Source organism: Cricetulus griseus, chromosome 7 (genome assembly GCF_003668045.3).
Source record: "Cricetulus griseus strain 17A/GY chromosome 7, alternate assembly CriGri-PICRH-1.0, whole genome shotgun sequence".
Classification (NCBI taxonomy): Eukaryota; Metazoa; Chordata; class Mammalia; order Rodentia; family Cricetidae; genus Cricetulus; species Cricetulus griseus.
The window spans coordinates 44,560,715-44,587,066 of NC_048600.1; the positions used below are offsets into that span (position 1 = coordinate 44,560,715).

A 26,352-nucleotide genomic window follows, 5' to 3' on the forward strand; every position below is an offset into this window, starting at 1 on the left:
TCGCCCCACCCTCCGACATCAGCGCCTCTCAGGTTGCTAATCTGCATTTCCATGTGGACCTCTGAGGTTGCGGCGCTTTCAGGCGGAAGCCAGGTTTCAGGGTTTCGCAGACCAGGCCCAAAACAGGAGCAGCTGGTTGTGCAATGACCTCCACCTCGGTTTTCAGCGGTCACTTAACCATCATTCCCTGAGGCCCTGTCTAACCCAGGATTTGCCGAACTCTTCTGCTGCGCCCATCCTTGCCTGTTGGCTCCAGGGTTCATCTCACTAATGCTGCGCCTTCGCCAGACCTGAATACCTCAAGTATGCTGGCTTTATAAGCAGGCACAAAAGACAGTCATTAGATCAAGTATTAGTATGTATTTATGCACAATAAAAACATTTACAAGCTGAACTGGAAATTTTGGCTGAAGTTTAACAGTTTTTGTTTATTATATTAAATAACCAAAACACCTTTTATTCCCAAAAAATTGGTAAAGAATAAATAATGTAATTTACAATATGGTACAAAAAATAATCAGAAGGACAGGCATTCTGCTTTATACATACACTGTATATTTATAGTCTATAAAACAAATTCACATCTCAAGCCGGAAACCTCAGATGATATGGCTTAACGATTATCAAAGCAAACAGCACTGAGTTCTGCCTGCCGGCTGCGCCCCTCCTGCCAGCGTATTTTACTAACTAGTAAGGCTTTGGACTGGTGCAGTGCTTCCAAAACTGGACTGACCTCATCAGGCTATCCTCTTGGAACAGTATCCTCTGTGGGTTTCTTTCCTTTTTTTATGTCTTTAAAATTGATTTTTCCTTTTTTTTTTTTAAATTAAGACAAAGTATGGTATTTCCTCATGAATGCATCTGGCAGATCTGTTTAAAAAGTACATGAAACAATTTCTCTCTAAACTTGTTTTGACCATTTCTAATAATGTGGTCTGGTTAAAATGCTATTAAATTGAATGAGACTTCCCCTAGCAGTGAGGCCACAAGGAATGAAAAAAGAACAGGGTGGGGAAAAAAGGTTGACCAACAGATGAAATGTCGCCAAAGTCATATTCCCTGAGCAAGTACACTATGCCTTTACAGGATATATGAACTTCAACTTGCCTGAGCATCTTCTATAGGACACAATCCACGCCAAGCACCAGAGATACTGCATCTCAATCTTTTGAAAAGACAATCAACAAAAAGTCTAAGACATTAGTATTAACAAAAAAATGTTCTCAGCTGGGCGGTGGTGGCGCATGACTTTAATCACAGAATATACGAGGCAGAGGCTGTCGAATATCTGTGAGTTCAAGGATAGCCAAGGCCACAGAGACCGTGTGTGTGTGTGTGTGTGTGTGTGTGTGTGTGTGTGTGTGTGTGTGTGTGTGTGTGTAAAACAGATCTCATGTTTATCACACTAAGTTCCCATGCACATTGGAAGCCCTAGGTGAACATGAACCATCAAAACTGAAGGAAAGGCAGAGAAAGACGAAGAACCCAGGAGGCTTCCTTGCTGTTTTTAAAAATCTCCAACCTTTAACAGTTTTCAGTTTTATGTATGGATATTTGATTAGGATGGGAGAAGTTATACCCATTGATTTTCTGCTACAAGTGATTAATATGGTGATGATGAGCAAATGTGTCTGCCTGCCTGTTAAAAAAGCAGTGGAATATTCTGGAATCCTGCCAGTTTCCCCGTAGTAACGAGTCAGGCCATTCCACTCCTGCCTGATGCTAGGTGACAAGGGCTGTAGGCTCTGCTCCTCAAGGCAACCTCAATTCCTTCTAGAAGACACAGAGTAATGTGTGCCTCAAGGCATTGATTGCCCAGTGGGAATCAGTTCAGGCACTGAACTGCCTAGTACTATATATGCTCAGTTACCAGGATGTTACAAGCACCTATACTTAATGTGGGAGAGTCTGCTTGAAACAGTGGAAGGGCAGCTAGCAATGGCCTGAGTTGAGCCTGATATCGTAACTGTGCTACTGTCCCAAGACCTAAATAACTTGAGCTAAGTAAGGCAGTGCTGCAAACACATGATTGGGTAAAGACACACTAGTGACTTCACCAGTCTTTCCTAACAGACTGATTGCTGCTCTCCTCATCCTCTAAGAGTTTTAGACTTACCAGACCTAGGGGTTTTTATACGCCAGGATCTGGGGCCAGTCCTTTACCAGCACCAGGGACAGGAGGATCCTAGGAGGTGAAGAAATTTGCTGTCAAGAGTCACCTATCCTCTCAGTTCCTGCAGTGGAGCCTGTATTCTAAGGTTTGTAGTAGATGGTGAGACAACTGGATCAGTGTCCCACCAGGGAGGTTTCCAACCCTTTCTTCATTGCAGACAGACAGAGGAAGGGCCTGAGCTGGTCTTAAGGACTACTCTGCAAATAAGGAGAGAACAGGTAGAGAGCAGAGGTGGCAGTTTCAGGACTGTCAAGCCAGATGTGGTGACACATGCCTTTAATCTTAGCACTTGGGAAGCAGAGATGAGTTCCAGGCCAGCCTGGTCTAGAGATTGAGTTACAGAACAATCAGGCAGGGATATACAAAAAGAAAAGAAAAGAAAAGAAAAGAAAAGAGAAGAGAAGAGAAGAGAAGAGAAGAGAAGAGAAGAGAAGAGAAAAGAAAAAATTTAAGAAAAAGAAAGAAAAGAACCTGTCAGCCTTGGCTGCTGTGTGGAGAGTAAGCAGTGAGATGGTGTCACCTGTTCACCCAGAACATATGGGGTCTAGCAGGAGTGACTGTGTTGCAAGGATCTACTGAGGGCAAAGGAAGGGGATGAAACTCTTGTTGGAACCATTCTAAACAGGTTAGCCACAATCATGACTGCTGACCACCGCTGGGCTCTAGAAGAAAGCTGCTAAAATACCACCAAGTGGTGAGCTCTCACCACACTGACATCTGAACCCTGCTTCAGACGTCCCAGAACAGGAAGAGAGGCAGCCTGGGGCAAAGACAACCCTCAGACACCAGGAGTAACACATGAAAAATTAGAGCACGCACAAAAGCTTTAGCTGTAGATAATAGCAATGGATTGGTTGGGCGGGGTGGGGGGGGGGGGCAAGTAAGCAGAGAAGAATGGTATCTTAGGTCACCTAGAAAGAACTGGGCATTTAGCATAGGAAGAGAGCAGAACCACTTAGATAAAAGACTCTTACTATTCCTTGTCCATGTCTCCCAATTCTTAAACCACAAGAAAACCATTTTCAACCAGCTTTGTAAGATCCTATAAAACACCCATACAACCTGCAAGACATACTTTCTTTCACCCTTCTTACGCCAGGAAGAACCAAACCTCTGCTAGCTACCTGACTCTGGGACCCTTTTCTGCTTCATGGTCAAGATATCCAGGAAGTGTATTAGCTCGCAGAAACCATCAAGCAAGACCCATAAGACAGAACAGCCAAGTGGAGAAAAGGATATCAGAAGAAAGCAGCAGTGGCTGTGGCCTCCCTGCACACAGGCTAACTAACAGCTCCCAAGACAAAAATGAACACCAGGCATGTCTCTTGCAAGGAGACCACCCTCTGGAAGGTTTAACAGGCAGTCATACAGTTGGGGACTGCCACACAGGCAACAGGACTGTAAGGACTCTGATACCAAAAGAATTTCTGATGTCTACTCTTCTCAGAGCTCATTCTCTGAGAAGGCCTCTGTGTATGGTACTGCTCCTGCTTGTTGGGGACAGGCCATGATCAGCTCCTATGGGCTGCATATCGTATGCTGTTAGAGGTGCTCTGGTTCACTGTCTCCTGGGGATTCTGGGCTTGACTCTCTCTGTGAAGACAGTTTCATGGGCCAGCCCTGTAGACTTCCCTTGTGGATTCCAGGATGCCCATGTCACAGTCACAAGGCACAGTCACTGAGAGAGGTCACCAACAGGATTACCACCTCCTCCACCATCAAAAAGAACTTCTCGGCGGCTAGGCTCATTGATGGACAACTCTTGGGCCAGGTCATTAAATCGAGATATGTAGTCAATGCTGTTTTCATTCATCATGCACACCAACTGGGAATCTACCACCTGTAGGACAGAAGGGATAAGAAGACCACATTAGCTGGAGGATGGCTTACCATCCTGACTAGAGGCTCTTGGCCCCCAGAGCAGAATGTCAATACAAGGAGCCTATTGCTCTACTAGGAATTTCAAAACCCTTGGTGGTCTAAGCACATGGACTTTCTCTAAGTACACACTCTGCATACGATCCTAGAAAAGCCCCGCAGGAACATAAACATCTGATGCTGAGCTACAGTAGCAGTCCTCCCTGATACTCATGAGGAAGACAGTCCACAGAAAGGTCAACAGTGACAAGTGAAGGCAGAGATCAAAGTAGGCAAAGCAGAGGTGCCTCAGAGAAGAGTTACATGAGGTGCTCCAAAGTGTCAGGATCTCACAGGTGTGGGTACAGGTATATCAACATTCGAGGAAAAAAATTCCCATCTCAGTGCAAAGGCAGAGTGCAGCTGTTCAAGAAACACTAGAAAACTGGTACACTCAGCACAGTAAGCAAGGTGGAGAGAGAACTATTGGGAAGAACACAGACACTTGTATGTCCTGGGTGTTAAAGACATTATCTTGTATGTCCTGGGAGCTGTTACCATTATTGTCTCTCTCCATTACACTGGAAGATTCATAACAGGAACTTCTGTCCATATAGTGACTATAGTAACACTTGGTAAGATTTGCATGATTTTTTTCTTTGTGAACTATATGATATGAATTAATATGGCAAGAACTAAATTTTAAAATTCTTACTGGCAATGTTGAACAAATTGAAATCTATTCTTAAAAAAGGTCTGGAATGAGGACACAGTGTGTAACAACAGTATTTGCTATTTGTTGTCAAGCCAGATGATCTGAGCTTGATCCCTAGAACTACAACAATGTGGAAGGGGATAACACTCATATAAGTAGTCTTTTGACTACTATACGTGTGTACCCCCACACACACTCACACAGTTTTAAAAACAGTGGAGCAAAGACAGGAAATGATGCACGCCTATAATCCCACAATTTCTGAGGCTGAAGCAGCCTGAAGTATTGTGAGTTCAAGACCAGCCCAAGCAAGGCCTTGACCCAAAACAGACTTCCTCCATTTATGTATGCATCCTCTGATTCCATGACATCAACCAAAACAGATTCCCTTATCCCTATAGACTATACATATTACTCTCACTCAGATCCCACTATCAGATCAATGAATTCATAAATGATTGCTACACTTCCAGATGATGAGGGCCCTTTCCAAAGGCAGTGATTTTTAAAGTATAGAGCTCTTAGAAAGACCCTCTGCTGAGTACACTGGTTCTTCTGCTGATGAATGTGTGTCCTTCACTTGCTACAGATAAAATATTCTGTGTTGCTCACTGTCCTGAATACCACATCACCAGGGAAAATAGAAATGCCGACTTGGGAGTTGGCTGCCTTGAATTCAGCATTCCTGACCTCCAGGCTTCAGCAGTGTCCATCTCATAGATACCAGGGGCTTATAGTGTTCATACTAACAGGAAAGGAAAGAACAGTCTTTCGTATGGAACTTTTTTTTTTTCCACACAGGGTTTCTCTGTAGACCAGGCTAGCCTCAAACTCACAGAGATTCATCCATCTGCCTCTGCCTCCCAAGTGCTGGGATTAAAGGTGTGTGCCACCAACGCCCGGCTTTGTGTGACACATTTAAACTACAAAGAGCCCTATGAGTAAAGAATCCATATGTAAAGAATGGGTTTGAGAAATATCATATATTATATGAGAGGGTTCCGAAGAGATGGCTCAGTTATTAAAGTGCTTTCCATGAAAGCACATGGACTTGGGTTTGTATCCCAGTACTCATAGAAAAGCAGGGTATGGCATCTGGAATCACAGCCAGGGGATCAGAGACAGGTGGATCCCTGGAGCTCACTGGCCAGTCAGCTTACCACAATCAATGAGCTCCAGGTTCAGCTTCCTGCCTCAAAAAATAAGGTAGCAGTCTAGTGCCATAGTGAGTGGATAAATAAAGGTGCCTGCTGCCAACTCAAACAACCTATGTTTAATCCCTGGGACCTACAGAGTAGGAGAAAACCAATTCTTGCAAGCTACGCTCAGATCTAACATTTCACTACATCCACAGTACATAAGGTCATTAGAGTAAAGAGTAAATAATTAAACAAAATAAAAATAAAAGATGGAGAGCAATTAAGGAAGGAAAATTTGTGGACTCTGGCCTCCATATACATGTCCACAGAAACACACAAACACACCCTCCACTGTTTCCCAACTGCTAGGATTAAAGGTATACGCCACCACTGCCTATTTTTTAGTTTAGGTTAGAAGTCAGCAAGCCCCAAGTGATCCTTCTGTTTGCATCTTTCCACACTTAAAGCTGGGTTCCTGGTAAAGGCTGGATGGCCAAGTTGTTACATGAATATTGACAGCCAAACTCTTGTCCTCATGACTGCAAAGTAAATGTTCTTAATCATCTAGCCATCTCTCTAACAAATTGTCAAGCATGTCATGGTTCAGCTCATACATCATCAAAACATTCCACAACTCCATCTCAAAATCCACACTGGAAAACTGTATTTTTGTGAAAAAGTTGTTTTGTTTTGTTTTTATTTTTTAATTATTTATTAACCTACCCCACCCACTTTTTAAATTGTATTTTATGTTTATTGGTGTTTTGCTTGCATTTATGTCTGTATTTTATGGATGTCTGTATGTCAGAAGCTCTGGTATAAAGTTACAGACAGGTGTCAGCCGCCATGTGGATGCTGGGAATCGAACCCAGGGCCTCTGGAAGATCAGCCAGTACTCTTAACCACTGAGCCATCTCTCTAGGCCCACCCGAAAAGTTGTGTTTTTATATTGTTATTATTGATTTTTTTCTTTTCCTGAGACAGGGTCTCATTCTATAGCCTAGACTGATCTCAAAGCCACAGCTATCCTCCCTCAGTCTCCCAAGTGCTGGGATTATAGGCTTATTCTACCATGCATCATGGAAACAGCTATTTTGAATATTGTTTTGATCTGAACTTTGCTTCAAGTGTCTGGCTATAATACTCTCCTGGAATAACCTGCAAGGTCTTATGATATCCAGGGAACCAGCTCGGGAAATGTAGTCTCTCATGATGCCTGCAGCTCTGTACCTAGCACAGCAGCTGTCCTCCCTCTAGTGCTGCCCTGCAGTCCAGGGCACACATAGACAATGTGAGGACCTCTGTTATGACTGCAGGAACAGAAAGCCTATCCATAACATGGAAAAGAATAAGCAGAGAAAGGACAGAACTCTACTACAGAACCTATTCCTAAGTGCTACAGGGTCATGGCCACAAAACATTACAGGGAAATGCTATTCAAAGGCTTTCTGTAGCCAGAGCAGGAAAGGTGATAAAATAACATCTTATGGATCTCTGTGAGTTCAAGACCAATCTGGTCTACAAGAGCTAGTTCCAGGACAGCCTCCAAAGCCACAGAGAAACCCTGTCTCAAAAAAAAACCATAAATAAATAAATAAATAAATAAATAAATAAATAAATAAATAAAATAACATCTTACAACTTCCAAATGGCACTATACCTTAGATTGGTTAACTGAGACAGCCCAAGGTTATACAGCAAGGCAAGGACATGAGGAGATTCAACAGCGCTCTGCCTACCTTTGGTGACTTGGCTCTCTACCCTGATCCCAGGCTTCCCAGGTTAAGAAGCCTACAAACTGTAAGCTGTTACTTACAGTTTGCTGTGGGTCATCAGTTGTTCCAGTGCTGCCAGAGTTTTAGGCCCGTGTGTTCTTCTATCTGACATATAGTTCCCATGAACATTCATTAAGACCCACAGGACCTAGGAGGGATCCCACAGAATGTGATGGGAAGTTAAGTTCAGGAAATGCACTTACTTCTGCAACATCAGCAAGAGACCTGGACACAAAAGAATCCCTTGAATTTCCGTCCAACAAGCTAGGACCAAGCAAAGATGTGCCGCTGTTGGCCCCAACAGTAGTTGGTAGCATCTTCCTGCTCTTCTCTGGAGATATGAAGCTGGCTGCAGAGAGAAAGCTGAGTCAGGCATAGGTATCCAACTAGGTCAGTCAGGCCCCTCTATGTCTCTCCCTTCACACTTGTGTGAAGGGCTACAGATGCATCCTTATGCTATAACAGGCTTTTGTCATCTAATAATGTCAGTGTACATTCATCTTTATCATTTTCTGAGGGTCCCAAGGTGCTGTACTCCTCCTATATTGTATTCTCTGTGGCCGGACCCTCACTGATGGGCATTAAGGTTGATTCCGACTTCACAGACTGCAGATGGTTTTGCTCATGTCTGCACTGTTTCTTTTGATAGCAAAACCACTGGGTGTGGGGCTGGTTCCCTGCAATCCCCACCAGGCATAGAACCCATAGCAAGGATGATTATGTTTGGGATGATAAGGCAGAAGCCTGGGTCTTAGCAACTCTAAAAGCTAAGCTTAGTCATCCATTCTTAATAGACCCACTAAAGAAACAAGTAATCTTGAAAAGCAGAAAAGGAGATTTATTCACTAAAGCACCATTGGGAAGAGGAACAAAATAAACAGGTTCAGTGAGCCCATCCCCCAATCCCATATTCAGGGTACTGGCAGGTTTGGGTTTAAATAGAGGTTCAGAGGTACAAATCTTGGCCAATGTGTGGTCCTAGCCATTACTGACCCATCATTGCTTCAACTTTGGTCTATCCTACAAAGAAACTGAGTGCATAAAGATAGTATGGTCTGTTTATTTTTTTTTATCTTCCTAAGAGTCCTGTAAGAAAATAGGGCTAGCTGGACAGACTGGAGAAGGCACTGAGAACCAGATGAGTGACTTGAGTGTTCGTCTGTACTGGGCTGAAGGCTCTCAGAGTCTATAAGCATGCCAACATTCAGTGAACTACACACTGAAAATCTGCATTTTCCTATATGTAAATTATACTTTAAAAGGTTAACTCAGAAACAAACACTGGTGAAAACAGCAAAAGTGCTCTCAGAGGTGTGGCCTGACTCCAATCTTGAAGAGTCCCCCAGAAACACTCACCAAACAAGCTGCTGAGGGAGGAATCTGTGGAGTCACTAGGGTACCACTGTGGGTCATGAGTGGGAGAGGCAATCCAGTTGGGCTGGGGGCTGCTGGATGGGGAGGGAAGACTCTTGGAACTGTCACTGCCATTCAGTTTTGCTGGAGAAAGAGGGACTCCTTCACCTGTCAACCAAAATCCAAGGTCAGAGATGCCTCCCTCAACCCAGAGTAAGGCAGCAGGAGGCAAAGGCTGTGTATAACTGAACCCAGGAGACCCAGGATACACTGGGCTCACACCAAAGGGACAGCAAGTAGTTGTCTACAAACAAGGACCACAGAGCCTACAGGGCAACGTCTCATTATAAGAAGGGCACAATGCAGAACACAGCAGGTAGGGTCAGGCCCTGTGCCAAGAGTGCTATGCATGTTCCTGATTCCATCCTGTAGGGTGCAGAGTTCCCAGTCTACTACTGAGAAAGGCAAGTCGGAGCTCTATCAAGCCCATGGGTTAAAAGACTGTGTCTGCTTGAACCCCTCAATATGAGTCATGTCAGTAAGCAACAGCTGTACCCCTGCCACCAGGAAAACCACAGAATGAGTGGTATCAGGCCCTTAGTGACTATCCGTGCAGCAACTTCCTAAGCACCACCTGAGAAACATGCAGGTTATCTCCCAGAGATACACAAAGAGGAAACTGATCCCTAGGCTTCAGAGAACCTTCTAAACCATCCCATTCTTACCTCAAGGTCAGGAACAACCCAACCAGACCACTAGCTCCCAGATACCACTCCTGCCAAGTCAGGCAAAGGGACCCTGTAGTGGTAGGTATTCAATGTTAAAAATTGACAGCTACGCTGGGCGTTGGTGGCACACGCCGTTAATCCCAGCACTCAGGAGGCAGAGGCAGGCAGATCTTTGTGAATTCAAGGCCAGCCTGGTCTCCAGAGAGAGTGCCAGGATAGGCTCCAAAGCTACACAGAGAAACCCTGTCTCGAAAAACAAAACAAACAAACAAACAAACAAAAATTGACAGCTACACTGGTACTTTACCAGCAAGTTTGGCAAATACTTAGGCAGATCAGGTCCCCTTTGGCGAGTCTGGTTGCCCTATCCTAGTTAGAACCTGGTTCTGATAAAGGTGTGCAAGGCCACCTGTACTTACTGTACTGGCCAGAGCTGATGGCAATCTCAATGATGGAGTCACTGATCTGTGTGGCAGGTTCTCCCTGTGAGAGCGCATCTTCAGGTGGGCCAGGTAGGGATATGTCCAGCAGTGCAGAAACATTGGGTGGGGAAAGCCTGGTGCTGGAGCTCTCTGATGAGGGTAAAGGTGTGGAAAGGCCATTCTGGAGATGAGCCTTGGGCAGCTCAGGTAAGCACAGAACAGATGATCCCTGCCAGGAGGGGGACAAATATTGTTCAGACATAAGGTGCCCATCAGCATTTGAAACAGTGAGTACAGCCTCCATCTCTAGCTTGGCAGATGCAACAAATGCAGGTGTCTTCCATTCTTCCAAGGGAGGACAACACTAAAGAAATATACTTCTTCAGAAGAAAGTTAAGCCAGGGTAGGGTGAGCCTGTTTCCATTGGTGGCATCTAGGTAAAGAGTAATGCTCAGAAAGCCGCCAGCTGTCTGGGCAATGGTGGTGCATGCCTTTAATCCCAGCACTCAGGAGGCAGAGGCAAGCAGATTTGTGATATTGAAGTCAGCCTGCTCTACAGAGTAAGTTCCAGGACAGCCAGAACTGCACAGTGAAACGCTGTCTTTAAAAAAAAAAAAAAATCCCTAAAACAGAGAGCCACCTGCCAATTATGTCCTGCTTCCCAGGTTAGAAAACCCAGTCCTTTTAGACATGGAGTTAAAAAAAAGAAGCTAGAACCAGGGACAAGATGGTTCACTCATTCATGAGGCAATAGGCAAGGCAGGTGGCAGGACAACAGTGTTGCTGGAAAGCACAATCTGTGCACTCAGGGAGGGCACTGAGACCCTAAGGTGTACTCTACCTGGAAACCGTCTGTCATTGGCTCCTGCTCTGGTCTTGGAACGCTGATAAAGGGGTCACTATTGCCCTGGAACAACAAGAAGACGGATGAGTGGTTGGCATTGAGCTGGGTTAACAGCCATGTGCTTGTCTGGCTGAGCACCAAAGAAAAACTCTTCTCAGTCACTGCAGGCTCCCTACAGACAGAGGTGCAGGAATGGGCTGTGTTCCAGGCTGGAAATGATGGACAGCCATAAGAGTGCTACTTCTGCACTTACATTCTTTCATTGCTTTTTAAGAGGAAATGTAACAGCCCAGTAAGAGGCTGGCCACATTATCTCAGACCCTAGAGCCCCATGGAATCTCCCCATTTACTCTCCTTTCAAATAGGCTGAAATCAGAACATATGGAGATTGACGAGAAAAAGAGTGGTCAAGGCCATAGGAGCTACTCTCTACCAAGATACAGCGAGCACTTACTACCACCTGACTAAGGGACCCATGGGCTGATGTCAGCCTCTAAGTTGAAATGCAGAATTACTTGCTTGTTTTAGCAATGGATTCTTTAGCATCACCACACAGCAAACATTTCTCTTCACCCTCCCACTCTGTGTTCCATGGTAGATGTTCAAACCTTGGCTTCCCTGGCTCAGGGTATCCTCTAACACACCAGGCCTCCAAAGGTGCCACAGGGTCCATGGTCTTGCTCCAGAAGCTATCAGTAATGCCAAATTAGCCCTTGTAAATGCACTCACCCTTACGGAAGTAACAGGGTCTCTGTTCTGGTGTGGTCCAGTGTCACTCTGCCCCGAGATGGCAGTGGTTACTTGTTCTGAAGACAGTGCAGAAATGCCAGATGAACCATCGGTATCTAAAACTGGCAAAGGACTTTCAGGGATGATGCCAGCACTTTGAGCTGCTAAGTCGATGGCACCTGGCAACAGGAGTGATATATCAAACCTCTGTTCCATAACACTCCACTCCATGATGTATGCCCAGGGAGTTTGGGACAGCTTCTCCCTCTACCTCTCTTCAGTGAAAAGCCAAGGGATTTGAAATACTCTTAGCAAAGCAGTAAGACATTATGCCTTGGAGAAGAAGAGAACATTACAAAGATGTATGACAAAAAAAGCGACTAAGGAAGCTCACATAGTGGCTGTCACTGTGCACATTACAGACTTACTGGGCAGGTGACTGGTGGCCTGAGATGGGAGGACCTTGGGCACTATTGGTCGAGACAGAGCTGCTTTGGTAAGAGAAGACTGGATGGGCCGAAACCAGCCTCTGCCTGTGAGGGGAAGATAAATTCAGTCATGTCAACTGGTTTGTCCATACCCTACAGCGCACAATGGGGCTATGAAGGGGTTCCTTCACAGACATAGCTAGGATCATAGCAAGTCCAAACACTTGCTAACCTCGAGAATGAGAAGTATTATCACACAGGCTCCTAAGAAGGAGATCTAGTTTCAGTTCCAAACACTCATATGATAGCTCCCAACCACCTGTTAACTTCAGTTTCAGGAAATCCAACACCCTCTTCTGGCTTCCATGGGCAGGAGACAAGAAAATGTTGCACATACATACATGCAGATAAAACATCCATACACATAAAATTAAAGAATAAAAGAATACAACTCATGAAGAGACTGGAGAGATGACTCAGTGGACAAGAGCACTTGCTGCTCTTGCAGCAGACACAGGTTTATTTCTTAGCACCCACTCAGTGACTCATGACCTCCTGTAACTGCAGGAGATCTGACACATCTTCCGGCCTCCATAGGCTTTTGATGCCATAAAGGCACTTACACATACACATGAAAATAAGTAAATCTTAAAAAAAAAAAGGAAAAAAGATAAAAAGATTCATGAGGGCTGGAAACATAACATAGTTTAGCAGTACATCAATTGATCAGCCTACAGCTCTGGATTTGATCTCCAGAATCATAAGCAAAAAAAGAAAAAAAAAAAAAGATTAGTCAAGATAAATCAACAAGCATTTGTGTTTACTACAAAACGCACACTATGGCTTATGTCAAAGCACAAGAGCACACACCAAGTTTACAGATGGTGTAAATAAAAAATGTGATCATACACTCCAACAACACCATTTATTTTATAAGTGCCTGTCATGACTCTACAGGCAGAAAGTGAAAACACACAACTGAACTCAATGGTGCTGCCAACAAAGACAATAGAACACATGTCTAAAGAAGGTACATTTCAGGACTGGAGAGATGGCTCAGAGGTTAAGAGCACTGATTGCTCTTCAGAGGTCCTGAGTTCAATTCCCAGCAACCACATGGTAGTTCACAACCATCTGTTATGAGATCTGGTGCCCTCTTCTAGTATGCAGATATACATGGAAGCAGAATGTTTTATTCATAATAAATAAATAAGATCTTTAAAAAGAAAAAAGAAGGTACATTCCAGCCACTGGCAGGCAGTCTTCCTGCCCATAATGGCAGCCAGGCCCAACACAGTGGGCACAATATACACTTAGTATATGTTGATAGAATGAACACAGGTATGCTGGAAATGTCACACAAATAGCCATGGAAAGCCACACCTACAGTCCTACAGTGAGGCATATTGAGGGAAAGCTATCCCAGGAATCTTTGTCCTTACCGGCTATAGGAGAATTAGACAGGATGGAGAAGGAGCACACATTGTGGGACTGGTTTTCAGAGGGTCTAGGGAGCAGTGTCCTCTGTGAGAAAAGAGAAAAAAAAAAAACAAACTGCATATAGTAAAGGTGATAAGAAGACATCAGTGTCAAAAAAAATCAGTCTAGAATGCTTAGGATGAGACCTTTCCCAAGGAAAACTGAAGAAGTATCAGTAGGATCTAATTCAAACCTAGAATGGTCTGGATTTGGCTAGAAGGCACATATAGGCATCTGTTTACAACCAAGGGGTAGATAGGCTGATAGGGCTCAATACTGAGCATTTTGGTGGGCAAAATGGAGAGAGTTAATGGACTGCTTCTAACAAGAGGCACTGAAAGATAAGAGATGATCATTTCCAGGTCTCCTTCCTACATGTGAACAAAAGGTCCTGATATACTTGTAAGTACCTATTTAGCTAAGAAGAACCTGTACTGACCACTGACAGTGCTAACAGTGCAACATTTACAAGGATCTGTCAGTCACACTGGATCATGACACAACTGAGTCTGGCACAAAGTTGATACTCTTTTCATATATAAAGGGCTTGGGTTGCCTTGAGACCTTAGTTCATGCATGATCTCCCCAGGATGTTGGCAAACAACAGAGACCAGAAAGAATTTGGGATGACAGCATGATCAACTCACTAACATCTCTGCACACTTTTGAGGCTTACCATACCTCATTCCAAGGGCTAGGTAGTACTCGTTAAGTTTTGTCCATAAAGAGCCAGACAGAATGCTCTGAGGCCACTATTGCCCCTGATCTTGTGGGACACAGCAGCCACAGAGAGTATGAACATAACTATGGCTCTCTGTCAATAAAGCTTTACTGATTTACAAAAATATTAAGTGGAAAAGACCACATACTGTACAATCCCATCTGAGGAAATACCCAGGATAGGTAAATCCATAGAGATAGGTGGGTTGGCAGTTATTGGGAACAAGGCTCCTTCTGAGAGCTAAGAATATTCTATGAAAAGAACATGAGTTGGTAACACCCCATACTTACACTAAAACCTGTCCAACTGTGTACTTTAAATGAGTGAGCATTATGATACATATATATATATATATATATATATATATATATGAAACATTATATATTGGATATTTTATTTGGTTTTTTTAGAAACAGGGTTTCTTGGTGTAGATTTGGAGCATGTCCTAGAACTCTTATAGACCAGGCTGGCCTCAAACTCACAGAGATCTGCTTGCCTCTGCCTCCTGAGTGCTGGGATTAAAGGCATGGGCAACCACCACCCGGCTGGATATCTTAAATAATAAAAACAGGATGGGGTTGGGAAGATGGCTCAGGGAGTAAGTACTTGTCATGCATATATGACACAGGAACTCAGATCCCCAGCACCCACATAAATGTCAGATGGGCATGTCAAGCCACCTGAAACTCCAGATTGCAGGAAGCAGAGACAAGGGGTCCCCTGAGCAAGCAGGCTAGCTAGACTAGCAGAGCTTGAGAGCTCTGAGTTCCAATGAGAAGCCTTGCCTCAATATATAAGGTGGAAAGCATTATGGAAGAAATTTGCTATAGACCTCTGGCCTCCATATGCACAGACCTGTACACATACTGTGCCACCACACACATATTCATTCAGAAAACAAAACAGACTCAGTTCAGACCATGGGGTTTAGTTTAATATTCAGAAGCTAAATTTAGCAGCCACGGAGCCTCTACCAAGTCAGAAAGTATTTTCCCACTTCTGGGACAAAGGAGCAAAGAAACTGAAGTTAAATTGAAAACTAAGGGAGCATGAACAAAAATTAAAAAGTTTAGTATACATACTTCCTAACATCATTCATGCAATACTCCTTTCTTTTATAACATGGTCTCACCCTGTAGCCACTAACTTCAGCATACTTCTTATTTATAAATAAACCAATCTCAAGGAAAAAAATGTAGCTACTACAGTAAGTTTACTGGCAAGGCAAGCTGCCACTACAGAAAAATATTTTCTTTAAAAATTTAAAATTATGTTCATTTATTTAGTGTGTAGTCATACCATGACATGAGTATAGAGGTAAGAAGACAACTTTATGAGTTGGATTGTCCTTCTAAAACGTGAGGAAAGATTGTAAGACTTAGTGGCAAGTACCTTTACCCACTAAGTCACTTCACCAGACCCAAAGAAAAAAAAGGATTTCTAAGAGACAAGCAAAAGGAACCTAGTCTATTCGTGTCTTCCAAAAACTACAGACAATCACAAATTCCTATGGCTATGTTATTATGGCCTTACTCCCTTTGTCTTTCATGTGAAAATGCTGCTGTCTTCTTTCTTGGGTGCCTTGTATATCCTGTGTCTGTCATGGTTGATAGATGGCATTTGTGGGTTCTCCCACCACTTACTATAGTTTTACAAATCCTTGCTTCTGCCAGCCCAACTTTTGCCTCCTGACTGTTTTAAGCCCAAGCTCTGGCAGCTCCTGGAAATATTCCAACTTGGACACTCTTGTGACCCAGAACCCCAGCCTTGTATATAAGTAATTTTCAATGCTAATCAAAGTCTATCTTTATCTATATGGGTACCAGTAAATTGTTCATGGTTTTGTTTTTCCTATTAATAAGAAAGACAAGGGCAGGAATTTTTCTCTATTTCACTCTGAGAACCAAAGACATGTAAGAAAAGTATCTCATGGCCAGTTCAATAGCTAGAGTAGGGACCTAACAGACATACTGCAGATGCATAGACTCAAGCAACGTTCCCTCACCTGGACCACCAGTGGCTTTCGTAAGTGCCGTTTCCGTAGTTTCTTGGGCTTTGGTGAGAAAAAGTCTGACTGTATCTATAAGACAAAGAGCATGAGCCCTAAGAATAGGCATTCTACCTTCGAAGCACACCATAGCCACCCAACCTGGCACTCCCAGCACTCACGCTGATGGAGTCCAGGTGCTGCCTAAAAGTCAGTTCCGCCTCCTTACTGGGAGAGAAGAGCTTTCCATGTCGACTATTGGGTGGCAAAGTCGTTGGGACAGCAAAGAGGCCACCATCTGAGTCACCACTTCCTGTGCTGGAGGAACCAGCCACCAAAAGAGGCCTTGGGGGATTTCTCAAACCTGGAACAGAAGGGAGAATTATGTGCTGACACTCACTTACATACCATACCCTCCAGGGCAACGCAGCTCCACTAGGAAGTAAACCAGGAAAGGAACCTGACAACTCTTCAGCTCTATCCCAGTAAAGTACTGCCTTGCTTTCTTTGGTTCCTGGCCCCACTTTACAGGGACTGCAGGCCTCTTGATTAAAAGCACATTACCACTGATCTATGGAGGGGGGGTAGGGGGGCAGGACAACTAATCAAGACTTCAGAGCTAACAAAACCTAGGGCATTCCTAGCTGGCCAAAAGAAAACAGACTCTCTACAGAGGCTATTTAGCAACACACTCTGACCATCTTGTCTCTATGGCAACTCAACTTCATGTGGCAGCAACAGAGCAGCCACAGATGTATGTCTGAGAGAGAGTATGGTTACATGCCTATGTAGCTATTTGTGTAACACAGGCAATTACACAAAGTAGGCTGCACATTATTGACCCCTGGTTAAAATCCCTTACTGTATAGAAAATAGTCCCAGTGATAATAGGACACAAAATATTTATTTCACAATAACCCTGTTGAAATGCCATTGTGGTACAAAAGCATTTTCATGGTTCATAGCTTGGTATGGACCAACATAGTTCACAGGCCAAGCTTGCCAGACATGGAAGTACAGGACCCTGGGTCTACAATCCTCAATCAGACAGAGAATATTAGAGGACACTGAGAAATTCACTTGAAGTCAGAAAAAGCAATCATGAGCTGCTGCCTGGCCCACTTCAGGGAATATGCCTTCATCTCAAGGATTAGTGGCTTAGATTTTGTTTCCTTACACAGGAAACAAAGAAAGTCATAAGAAGGGGGAAGCAAAAACAAAAAACAAGCAACTGCAAGATGTGTCCACACACTGGAAGGATTGCCATGAAAACAGAAGTGGAAAAACTGATCACAAAATAGTAAATCAGAGATATTGTAAAGCCATCAATGTTCTTAAATGAAAAACAGTATTATTAAAGAATTGTTAACCTGACAGGATACTATATTTGTTTTGCCAAAAGAATTATGTTATCTTTGGTACACTAATGTAGGAACTTCCTTACAACAGAGGGGAAAATAGCCTCTGTAGGTTAAAGCAAGCAAAATTGATGCCCTGGGAAATAAATGGCATGGCCATGCTTTGGGTTTTATGTACCCAGTAAGAGAATCAAATTTCTTCCTAGGAGCTGGGGTGATATCTTAGCAGCAAAGTGTTGCCTAACATGGATGATGCCCTGAACTCCATCCTTAGTACCACAAAATAAACCAAAATTATTTCTCGGATGAAAAGTAAGGATATACTAAAAAACAGGTTATTCCATCTTTCTTTTCAATACTGCAATAAACTGCCAGCATGCCCGTTAATAGAAGACTACTTTATTCAAATGTTTTGGAGGTAAAGAAAATCAAGTCACTACAGATTCACAAACCAATCCTCCTTAGTGGCTGTAAGCTACTCAGTATACTATGAAGGTTTCTGATGCAAAACTTCCAATGTGACCAGACCAATAAAGGCTACCCCACCCTCTGCTTATCACATGAACTCAGTCTTTTATGATATTCCCATGTTCACCATCTCCAGTGGAGGTGATCCTCTGCTTCTGCTATGCCCACTAGATCATGGGTGGTAGACAGCATGACCATGTATTCAGTTCTAACTCAGTACCAAGGACAACAGGATACCCTGAAGCATACCTGGGGAACAAGGTGCAGAACCAGATGGGAAAGTCTTGCTGCTTCGGAGGGCTGATGGGTTTCGAGAGCAGCGGGGACTCCGAGAGCTGATGGTCACTACCTTCCCTGGGGGGGTTGTAGACTGTTCCTCCTGGGTGGGCCTGACTGGGGCTGTTGATGCTGTGTTTGCTTCAAAAGCCTGCAAAGACATCAGGTTTCAGAGTCAAAGGAACAGGTTCAGGTCAAGAAAATAGATCTGTCACAAATATCCTAAGGACATTCATTTTCATGGTGGGAAAAAAGCAAAAACAAAAACACCTTGGAAATACCCCAACGTTATAATTTACAAATTTAGGGTGTTAATTTTTTAAAGGTTTATTTTTTATTGTATACACACACACACACACACACACGCACGCACGCACGCACGCACGCACGCACGCACGCACGCACGCGCGCACCCGCACACGCACACACACACACCAGTGCTAGGAACTGAACTCTGGTCTTCTGGAAGAAAAACAGCAAGCTTCCTTAACTGCTGGGCCACCTCTCCAGCTCTAGGGGGTATTCTTTATTGAAATAGGGTCTCACCCTATAGCCTTAGCTGGCATGTATCTACAAAGTAGGCCAGGCTGGCTTCAAACTTCTGGTGATACACTTGCCTTAGTCTTCCAAGTGTTAGCACAAGCATTAACCACCCCTAACTCTAATTCTCCAGGTGAGCGAGATGAATAATTAAAGCAACTCATTGCTTTCCTCAGGAGATCCTAGCCTGTCTCCATTGCCACAATGTGGTGGTGAGAACAGACAAGCAGCTCTATGGCACACTGGGGGCAGGGACCAGCAGAGCAGAGTTACAGTATAGGGAAGAGGTACTGGTAAGTGACAAAGGTTTGTCTTTTAAAGCCAGGGCGAAAAGGCAGCCTAAGACAATCATGTTAACTTCTGCTACTGTGAGTCAGAAGAAGGAAACAGATGAAAAACCTTTTGCCTAGCTTTAAGAGTTGGCCTCAGGGGATTCAGGGAGATGGCTAAGCAGGTAAAGGCACTTGATTCACAAACCTGAGGATTTGAGTTTGATTCACTGAAACCATGTAAATAGCTGGATGTGAAGGCACACATCTGTAATCCCAGAATTCTTATAAGATAGGAAAAGTGGACAGAACAGACCACACAGGCTGGAGAAGTGAAGTGCAGTGACAGAAAAAAAAGGGACTCTACCTCAAAACAACATGGGAGGAAAACCGATTCCTAAAAAGCTGTCCTCTGACCTCCACGTGTGTATCATGCATTGGAACACCCATATTCACACATACCAATTGATAGCAAATGAAACAAAACAAAAGCCATAAAAATAGATGGCTTTAAGTCCTAGGGCTTCACAAAGGCATCCCACCTCTTTGTTGCCCTTTCTATCATGGTGGTCTTGTCACCTTCAGGAAGACCTCACCAGATGCCCTAATGGGGTTACTACACAACATGCCCTCTACAGTTCTGTCCAGATCCTCACTATGGTCTCATCTGCTCTGCCCAAGCAAGCCATCATTGCCAGCCTGTCCCTGTTCCCTGTATCTTTCTTCTGGCCTCTAGGTTCTGGGAATAGTAGTAGTATTCCCACCTCAGATTGAGCATTTCAGGTAACTCTGGCAAATTCCTGACTGAGTCTCAGGACTCTTGGGAGTACTTGCTTGCCACAGGTCTGCCAGGCAGAAAAAGAGGGACTAAGGACAGATGACCTGTCTCTGAGCCAAGGTCTTGAGTTTCAACAGAGCTCATCAGGTCACTATGGGGACTTGGCTATCATCTGCAACCCCTCTTCCCTCAACCCTTGGCAATGTCTGTCCTTTCTTTTCTCTTTCATCCCTTCCTTGTGTTTTTCTTTGTCTTGTCTTTAAAAGTCCAGCCTAGCCTCAAACTAAGTGTTTCTCTGTGAGCCTCTAGAATGGTGGAGTGGACAGAGAGACAATGGCATGTGTCTAACCCTGTAATCTTGTTTCTCACAAGATTTCAGTGGTATTAAGGCTGCTGGCCAGGAGCCTACCTTGGGTGCCTTGCAGTGCTTCTGGTTCATCATTTTCCACAACATTGTTCTAAACTGCCTCACTTACCCTTAGCTGAAGTCAAGGCTTCTTACTTTCCTACTGACTCAGGTTTGCTCTGGCCTCCCCTCTTTGAGCAGGAGACCATACCACATCTTTCCACAAAAGGCCAAATCTGAAGTCTTTTAACTTGTCATCTGTCTAGTCACAGCTTGCTAATTAACCCTGCCACTGGATCCACTCAGAGGTTCTTCCACAGTGCTGAAGCTGCAGACCTTCACTATCAGCCCTGGCAATGGGGTATAGGACCCTACAGCCCTGGTGATTATTTACCTTTGGAATTCTGAAGAGCCATGCTTGACACACAAACCCAGGCTCACCTCAAACTACTCAATGTCCTGGGCTGATCTAAACCACTCACCATCTTGGGGTGGACTTCAGTGGAGATAAGCCTCAGGAGGCAGTTAAGGAGGCGCTGCTGGTGGAGGGCTGAGGGTGGAGAACGGGGTAGGACAGTCTGGCTCTGTGCTGTGGGCGCCTGGTTCTCAGGGCCCAGCACAGCCAGCCAGTCATACTCCAGCTGCAGCTTGCTTGGCTTGCCCATCATGAGGTAGACTTCAGCCAGAGTGAGGCTCTCAGAGGTCTGCAAGCTCCAGCCCTCTTCACGCAGCTGCTGGGCCAGCTGGGTGGCAGGGACTTCCTTTGAAGGCCTGGCAGCAGGCTGTCCCTGAGACAACAGAGGTTCTGAGGTGCTCCCTTTCTCCTGGGCCTCTTCAGGAGATACATCTGCCAGCTCTTTAGTACAAATATCTGGCAGAAGCCTGGGGTCAAGTTGAGGATCGGTGCCAGTTTGAGGGTCCAGGCCAGGGGGACCACTGTCAGCAACCTCTTTGCTGCTAGGCATGAGGGCCTCTGGGGAAGCTACCCTGCCCAGAGGGTGCTCTCTCCCAGACTGTGTGTCTGCACAGCGGCACTGCTCTGGAATGATGAGATCCTGGCAAGACTTCAGGTATCGGGGAAAAGGGTCAAGGAGTGAGAGTTCATCTTCCAAATCTGGGGGATGGCCGCAGGAACATGGCAGGGTCCCAGATTCTTGAATGGGGCTGTCCCCACCTACTGCAAGGGCTGCTAAAGGAGTCTTCTCAAGCTGTGGGCCAGAGTCCTGGTGCCCATGAGGAGGCCTGTCAGGGGCATCCGAGCTGCTCAGACTTGGAACTGCCCCCTCTCCAGGAGCACTCTCGGGGGAACTCTCCCCTGAACTCTGTGAAGCATCTGCATTAGGAAGGAGCCGGCTCCCACCCTTGCCTTCAGCACTGCCCCTCTGGCACTTCACTTGGCCCCGGGCTATTCCCTGACCACTCTGGATGCCCAGGATCTGGGCTGGAGGCAGCGAGTGTGTGTCCTTGGTGCCCTGCTTGCACCGGCCACCCTCTTGCCAGTGTACAGTGCAGAAGGCCTTGGAGTGAACCACACGGGCCACGCCCGGCAGTGGTGTCAGTGTACAATTCTCGCCTGGGAACAAGTGCAATGCCACCTTCTCCTGGGTCTGTGCTGTGCTTGAGCCCTGCAGCTGCCTCTCCTCAAGTGTCTTCCGCTGGACACACGGTCAAGGAGCAACTCCAAAAAACTACACTGTGATCAAGGTATTTATCAGTGGAGAGCTATGGACTTCAGACTAGGGCCTTCTTCCCTAGGAGCCCCACCTACCCCTTGATATTCCTGAGGCTCACTTAGGAACTTTCCTCAGGCTACTACCAACTGTGCTGGCTCAGGTATTCAGTGTATTTAGGAAACTCACACCTGATGACAGTATTTATTCCTGGGAACAAGTAGGGCCAATAACCCGCCAAGGACACAAAGGAGGCTGCAATGTGTGTCTATCCTCCCACCCACTCTACTGATGGGGATACTTAGACCACATCTCATGGGCCAGATAGTTGGCCACTCAAAACATGGAGAGGTGGCTGAGACTGAATACAAGCAGTGCAAGTAGGTCAAAGGCAGGACTTTACACCTAAACCCAAGAGTGTTGGACTCCCACAGGGCCCCATAGCAATGACAGGAACTAGGGAACACAAGACCCCATTCCCATGCAGGAATAGCTGACAGGTTTGGAGGGTCTGCTTCAGTTGAAAAAAGATACAATTCGCACTTCATGGAGTGCCCACTTCTGCTTCAAGAACTCAATGAGACTAGAGACTTTTCGATGTAGCTCCACAATCATCCTATGAAATGAAAAAAAGATTATAGTAAGAAAGCCAGTCTAATGACTGCCTGCACCAAAACCATATGACAGATAAGTAGACACTAGAAGGGGGGATCCACAGGGTCTTCAGCTCCTATTCCTTAATGTAAGTCCTGTCTGTTGAAAGCACTATAGAGTCACATAGAGCTATAAATAACACAAAGAGGTCTAGGAACACTTTCCATTGTGGGTGCTTGGCTAGTGTGTAAGCATTCAAAGCATCACCACCTATTTTATCAGTGCTCTTTGTCTTCAAGGGTGGAGGGAAAGTAGTTACCCCTAATTTGCTCTAAGAAAATAAAATAAACACATAGACGAGATGAAGCACTAACACATGGTAAAATATAGATGAGCCTCAGAACAGTAGTAGGCCAATGAGAGATGTCAGACAGAGCAGATTCCTCTGTGTGGCTCCATTAACATCAAATGTCTAAAAGAGACAAGTCCACCAGGATAAAAAGCAGCAGACAGAGACGAGCATTGGCTAACAGGCACATGGGATGATGAAAACATTCTGGAAGTCAATTGAGATAAAGGTTGTACAACACAGTGAACAAACTGTCACTTAACTATAAACATTCAAGTGGCTAACAGCTCACTCAATGTTGTATGAATTTTACTTCAGATTAACAAACTGTAAATGGGAAATGGACCAAAGGTATGGCAGGGCTTTGTTCATAAATTACCTACAAATCTTCAGGGAACCAGAAACAAAGAAATGTAGGAGCTTTATAGGAAAGATGAAGATTCTGCAGGCAATCACAATGATATCTTCTTACTTGGCCAAAGACCCTTGCCTGGTAGAATTACAATTCAGGATCTTAAGACCACCCTCCAACTCAAGAGCATTATCATGACAATGTCACCTCCATACCCTGTCCTCATATGGTGTCAGGGCACTAGGCAAAATCTGTTTCTCTAGGATACCCTGAGTGAAACTGAAACACCAAACCCTCACGTCCTGCCTGTCATGGGGCCCTTCCTCATGCTAAATGTCACCTGAGACGTGGGTTCTGGGCCAGGCTCTGTACTCGTGCCCAGGCATGGTTGTTCCGTGGTTGAAGTTCTACAGGAACTTTCAGGGGTAGGCGCACTGGCTTCTGGTCCTCTTCATCACTTAGACCTGAGGAAAAGGGACCATGAAAGTCCAATGCAGACCAACCTCAAGGTAGAAAACAAAACACTTTGCCAGAAAACCATAGGAAACTGAGACTGTTACCAAAGGAGACAGTCTTATGCCTAGAAACAAGAAGAACAGAGGAACCCTAGGAAGGGTCAAACTCAGTAATACCAGCACTTGGGAGGCAGAAGCAGGCAGATCTCTGAATTTGAGGCCAGCTTGGTCTACAGAGTGAGTTCCAGGATAGCCAGAGCTACACCGAAAAACCCTGTCTCAAAAAACAAAAACCAAAAAACAACAAAACAAAACAAAACAAACAAACAAACAACAACAACAAAAAAACAAACCCCACCCCTGTCTATTCACAGGAGATGGTTAAACAGTCAGTCACAAAGTACCATAGCCTGCCCATCGTGGGATGGAACAAAACAACCATGGAAGCTACAATATATGCCACCCCTTCTCCTGCCACCTACCATCTGGATCGCAGAGTTTCTTTAGGGCTCGACACATGGGTGCCTTGATCCGCAGATTTCTCCCTTTATAACGTACTGTGGTGGCCCTGGAATAGAATTTGAAGCAATGCTGAGAACTTTATGTGAATGGAAGACATGAAGGGTTATCAGGTCTGAAGTGTGGTAAACAGGAAGGCCTGGTGAGCATCCAACCCTATGCTGTCAGTCATGGTCACCTCTGATAGTAGGTAGAGGCAGGATCTCTAGATATCTGCTACTTTCCAGACCAAGGGACATGTGCTATTTATAGGAAGCAAACTGTGATGAAAGCATGACTACTGAATGTCACACACAGCTAGGCTCACTGTTGAGCTGCTCTGTTCACCCCACCTTTAAGCATTCCTCCTCCTTAGAGCCTTAAAACAGAAACTCCATAGCCACCTCTGTATGTCTTCCACCTGACCTGCCTACCCACCTTTACATGACTTTTTGTGAACTCTTCATGACCAATTTGCCACAGCAGGGTAATCTCAACCCCCTATAATCCATACAGTAGGGCAAGGATATAAGCAGTTAGAGTTAGGTGTCACAGGCCCAAACACAAGACCTTAGGCTAGCCAAGGTCTTTTGCTGGAGCTGCAGTAGCTTAGAAATTATATACAATACAGAAATATTGTTTGGCTACTGAAATGAAGATGAGAGCTCCTTTAAAAACAAAACAACACAAAGCAAAAACAAAACAAATAAACAAAAAACCCATAGCTGAATGCTTTCAAAGCACTCAGTAAAGGTAGCTGGTTTTCAGACAGTGAACATGACAGCCAAAAGTTAAGATTGATCAGTCTGACTATTGAGTTTCCACTGTTTGAATATGAAAAGACAAATGATGTGCTTTGGATGCAGATTGAAGCAGATCCAGGTTGAAGAAAAGGCTTTGGCCTTTTCTACAGGGGAAGGAATACATGCTTGCATTTTATAACATGTTCAAACTCACTATCACTTTATGCCTCTTTGCTTTAACCCATCGTTGTTAGACAGGTCTCACTTTGTAGTTCTGGCTGTCCTCGAGCTTACAATATAGACCAGGCTGGCCTCAAACTCAAAGAGATCTCCTTGCCTTTGCCTCTGCCTCCTGCAGGATTAAAGAAGTATGTTTGGACTCCCCTCCCCCACTTTTTTTAACTGACCTACTCTCAGCTGTGAGCATGTCAGTTATGAGAGCAGCTTCTATTCTTGCTTTTTAATTTCTAAGACATATGCAGGAAAGTGGCAGAATATACATGAGGTGATTCTAAAGATGTGGAAGGAATGATATAGTCATACTAGTACAGATTCATATTTGCTTCTAAGTGTTCATTCATGTAAATTCCCTAAGGAAAGTTTTAGTTGAGAGGAAGGAGATGGGCTAGCTGTTGATTTTATATTTCTTTTTTCCTGAGCACTGGCTTTCCTCAAACTGACAGAGATCTACCTGCCTCTGCCTCCCAAGTGCTGATTTCCCAGCTGATTTTGCATGTTTAAAACTATCTAAGAAAAAAGATATTCTTTCACAATGTATTTATACTATACTTATATAATTTTAAAAAATGTTGTTCTCAGATAATGCTGCTTACATCTGCAGATAAGAATATAAACTGGGGGTTGGAGAGATGGCTCAGTGTTAAGAGCACTGACTGTTCTTCCAGAGATCCTAAGTTCAATTCCCAACAACCACATGGTGGCTCACAACCATCCATTATGAGATCTGGTGCCGGTCTTCAAGGACACATGTAGACAGAACACTGTATATATAAATAAATACATCTTTAAAAAAAAAAAACTGAACTATAGCTTTAAACAGAACAAGCAGTGGAAAGGGGTCTGTTGATACAATATTTGATTAAAAAAGCAATTCAAAGATATACATGTAAAGCAGGAGACAACTAGGCCTAAAGTCAGGAGAGAAGTGCTATACCACATACCTCTATCCTGAAAAGGAATATGGCTCAGGTTTTAGCATTATGAAGTCTCAGAACCCTGCATAGTGGTTTCATATTGGCTCCAAACACTTTTAAGGTTTTCAGCAAGTACTCATAAGACAATTCAA

General features: G+C 44.4%; 1 protein-coding gene across 3 annotated transcripts in view; it reads right to left on the reverse strand.

Moving 5' to 3' along the window:
* Nucleotides 1-340: 340 nt before the first annotated feature.
* Nucleotides 341-26,352, reverse strand: part of Cramp1 (cramped chromatin regulator homolog 1) — a 60,114-nt gene continuing 34,102 nt past the window's right edge. For all 3 annotated transcript variants that reach the window (XM_027425020.2, XM_027425021.2, XM_027425022.2), the window contains exons 7-21: nt 24,288-24,373; nt 23,691-23,814; nt 22,590-22,671; nt 20,868-22,040; nt 18,426-18,603; nt 16,533-16,714; nt 16,369-16,443; nt 13,606-13,687; nt 12,164-12,268; nt 11,736-11,914; nt 11,004-11,069; nt 10,160-10,391; nt 9,016-9,180; nt 7,863-8,008; nt 341-4,013 (exon numbers count right to left, since the gene is read on the reverse strand). In XM_027425020.2, coding sequence (XP_027280821.1) covers nt 3,849-4,013; nt 7,863-8,008; nt 9,016-9,180; nt 10,160-10,391; nt 11,004-11,069; nt 11,736-11,914; nt 12,164-12,268; nt 13,606-13,687; nt 16,369-16,443; nt 16,533-16,714; nt 18,426-18,603; nt 20,868-22,040; nt 22,590-22,671; nt 23,691-23,814; nt 24,288-24,373 — 3,040 coding nt within the window. In that variant the 3' untranslated portion in view covers nt 341-3,848. The remainder of the gene's footprint in view (nt 4,014-7,862; nt 8,009-9,015; nt 9,181-10,159; nt 10,392-11,003; nt 11,070-11,735; nt 11,915-12,163; nt 12,269-13,605; nt 13,688-16,368; nt 16,444-16,532; nt 16,715-18,425; nt 18,604-20,867; nt 22,041-22,589; nt 22,672-23,690; nt 23,815-24,287; nt 24,374-26,352) is intronic.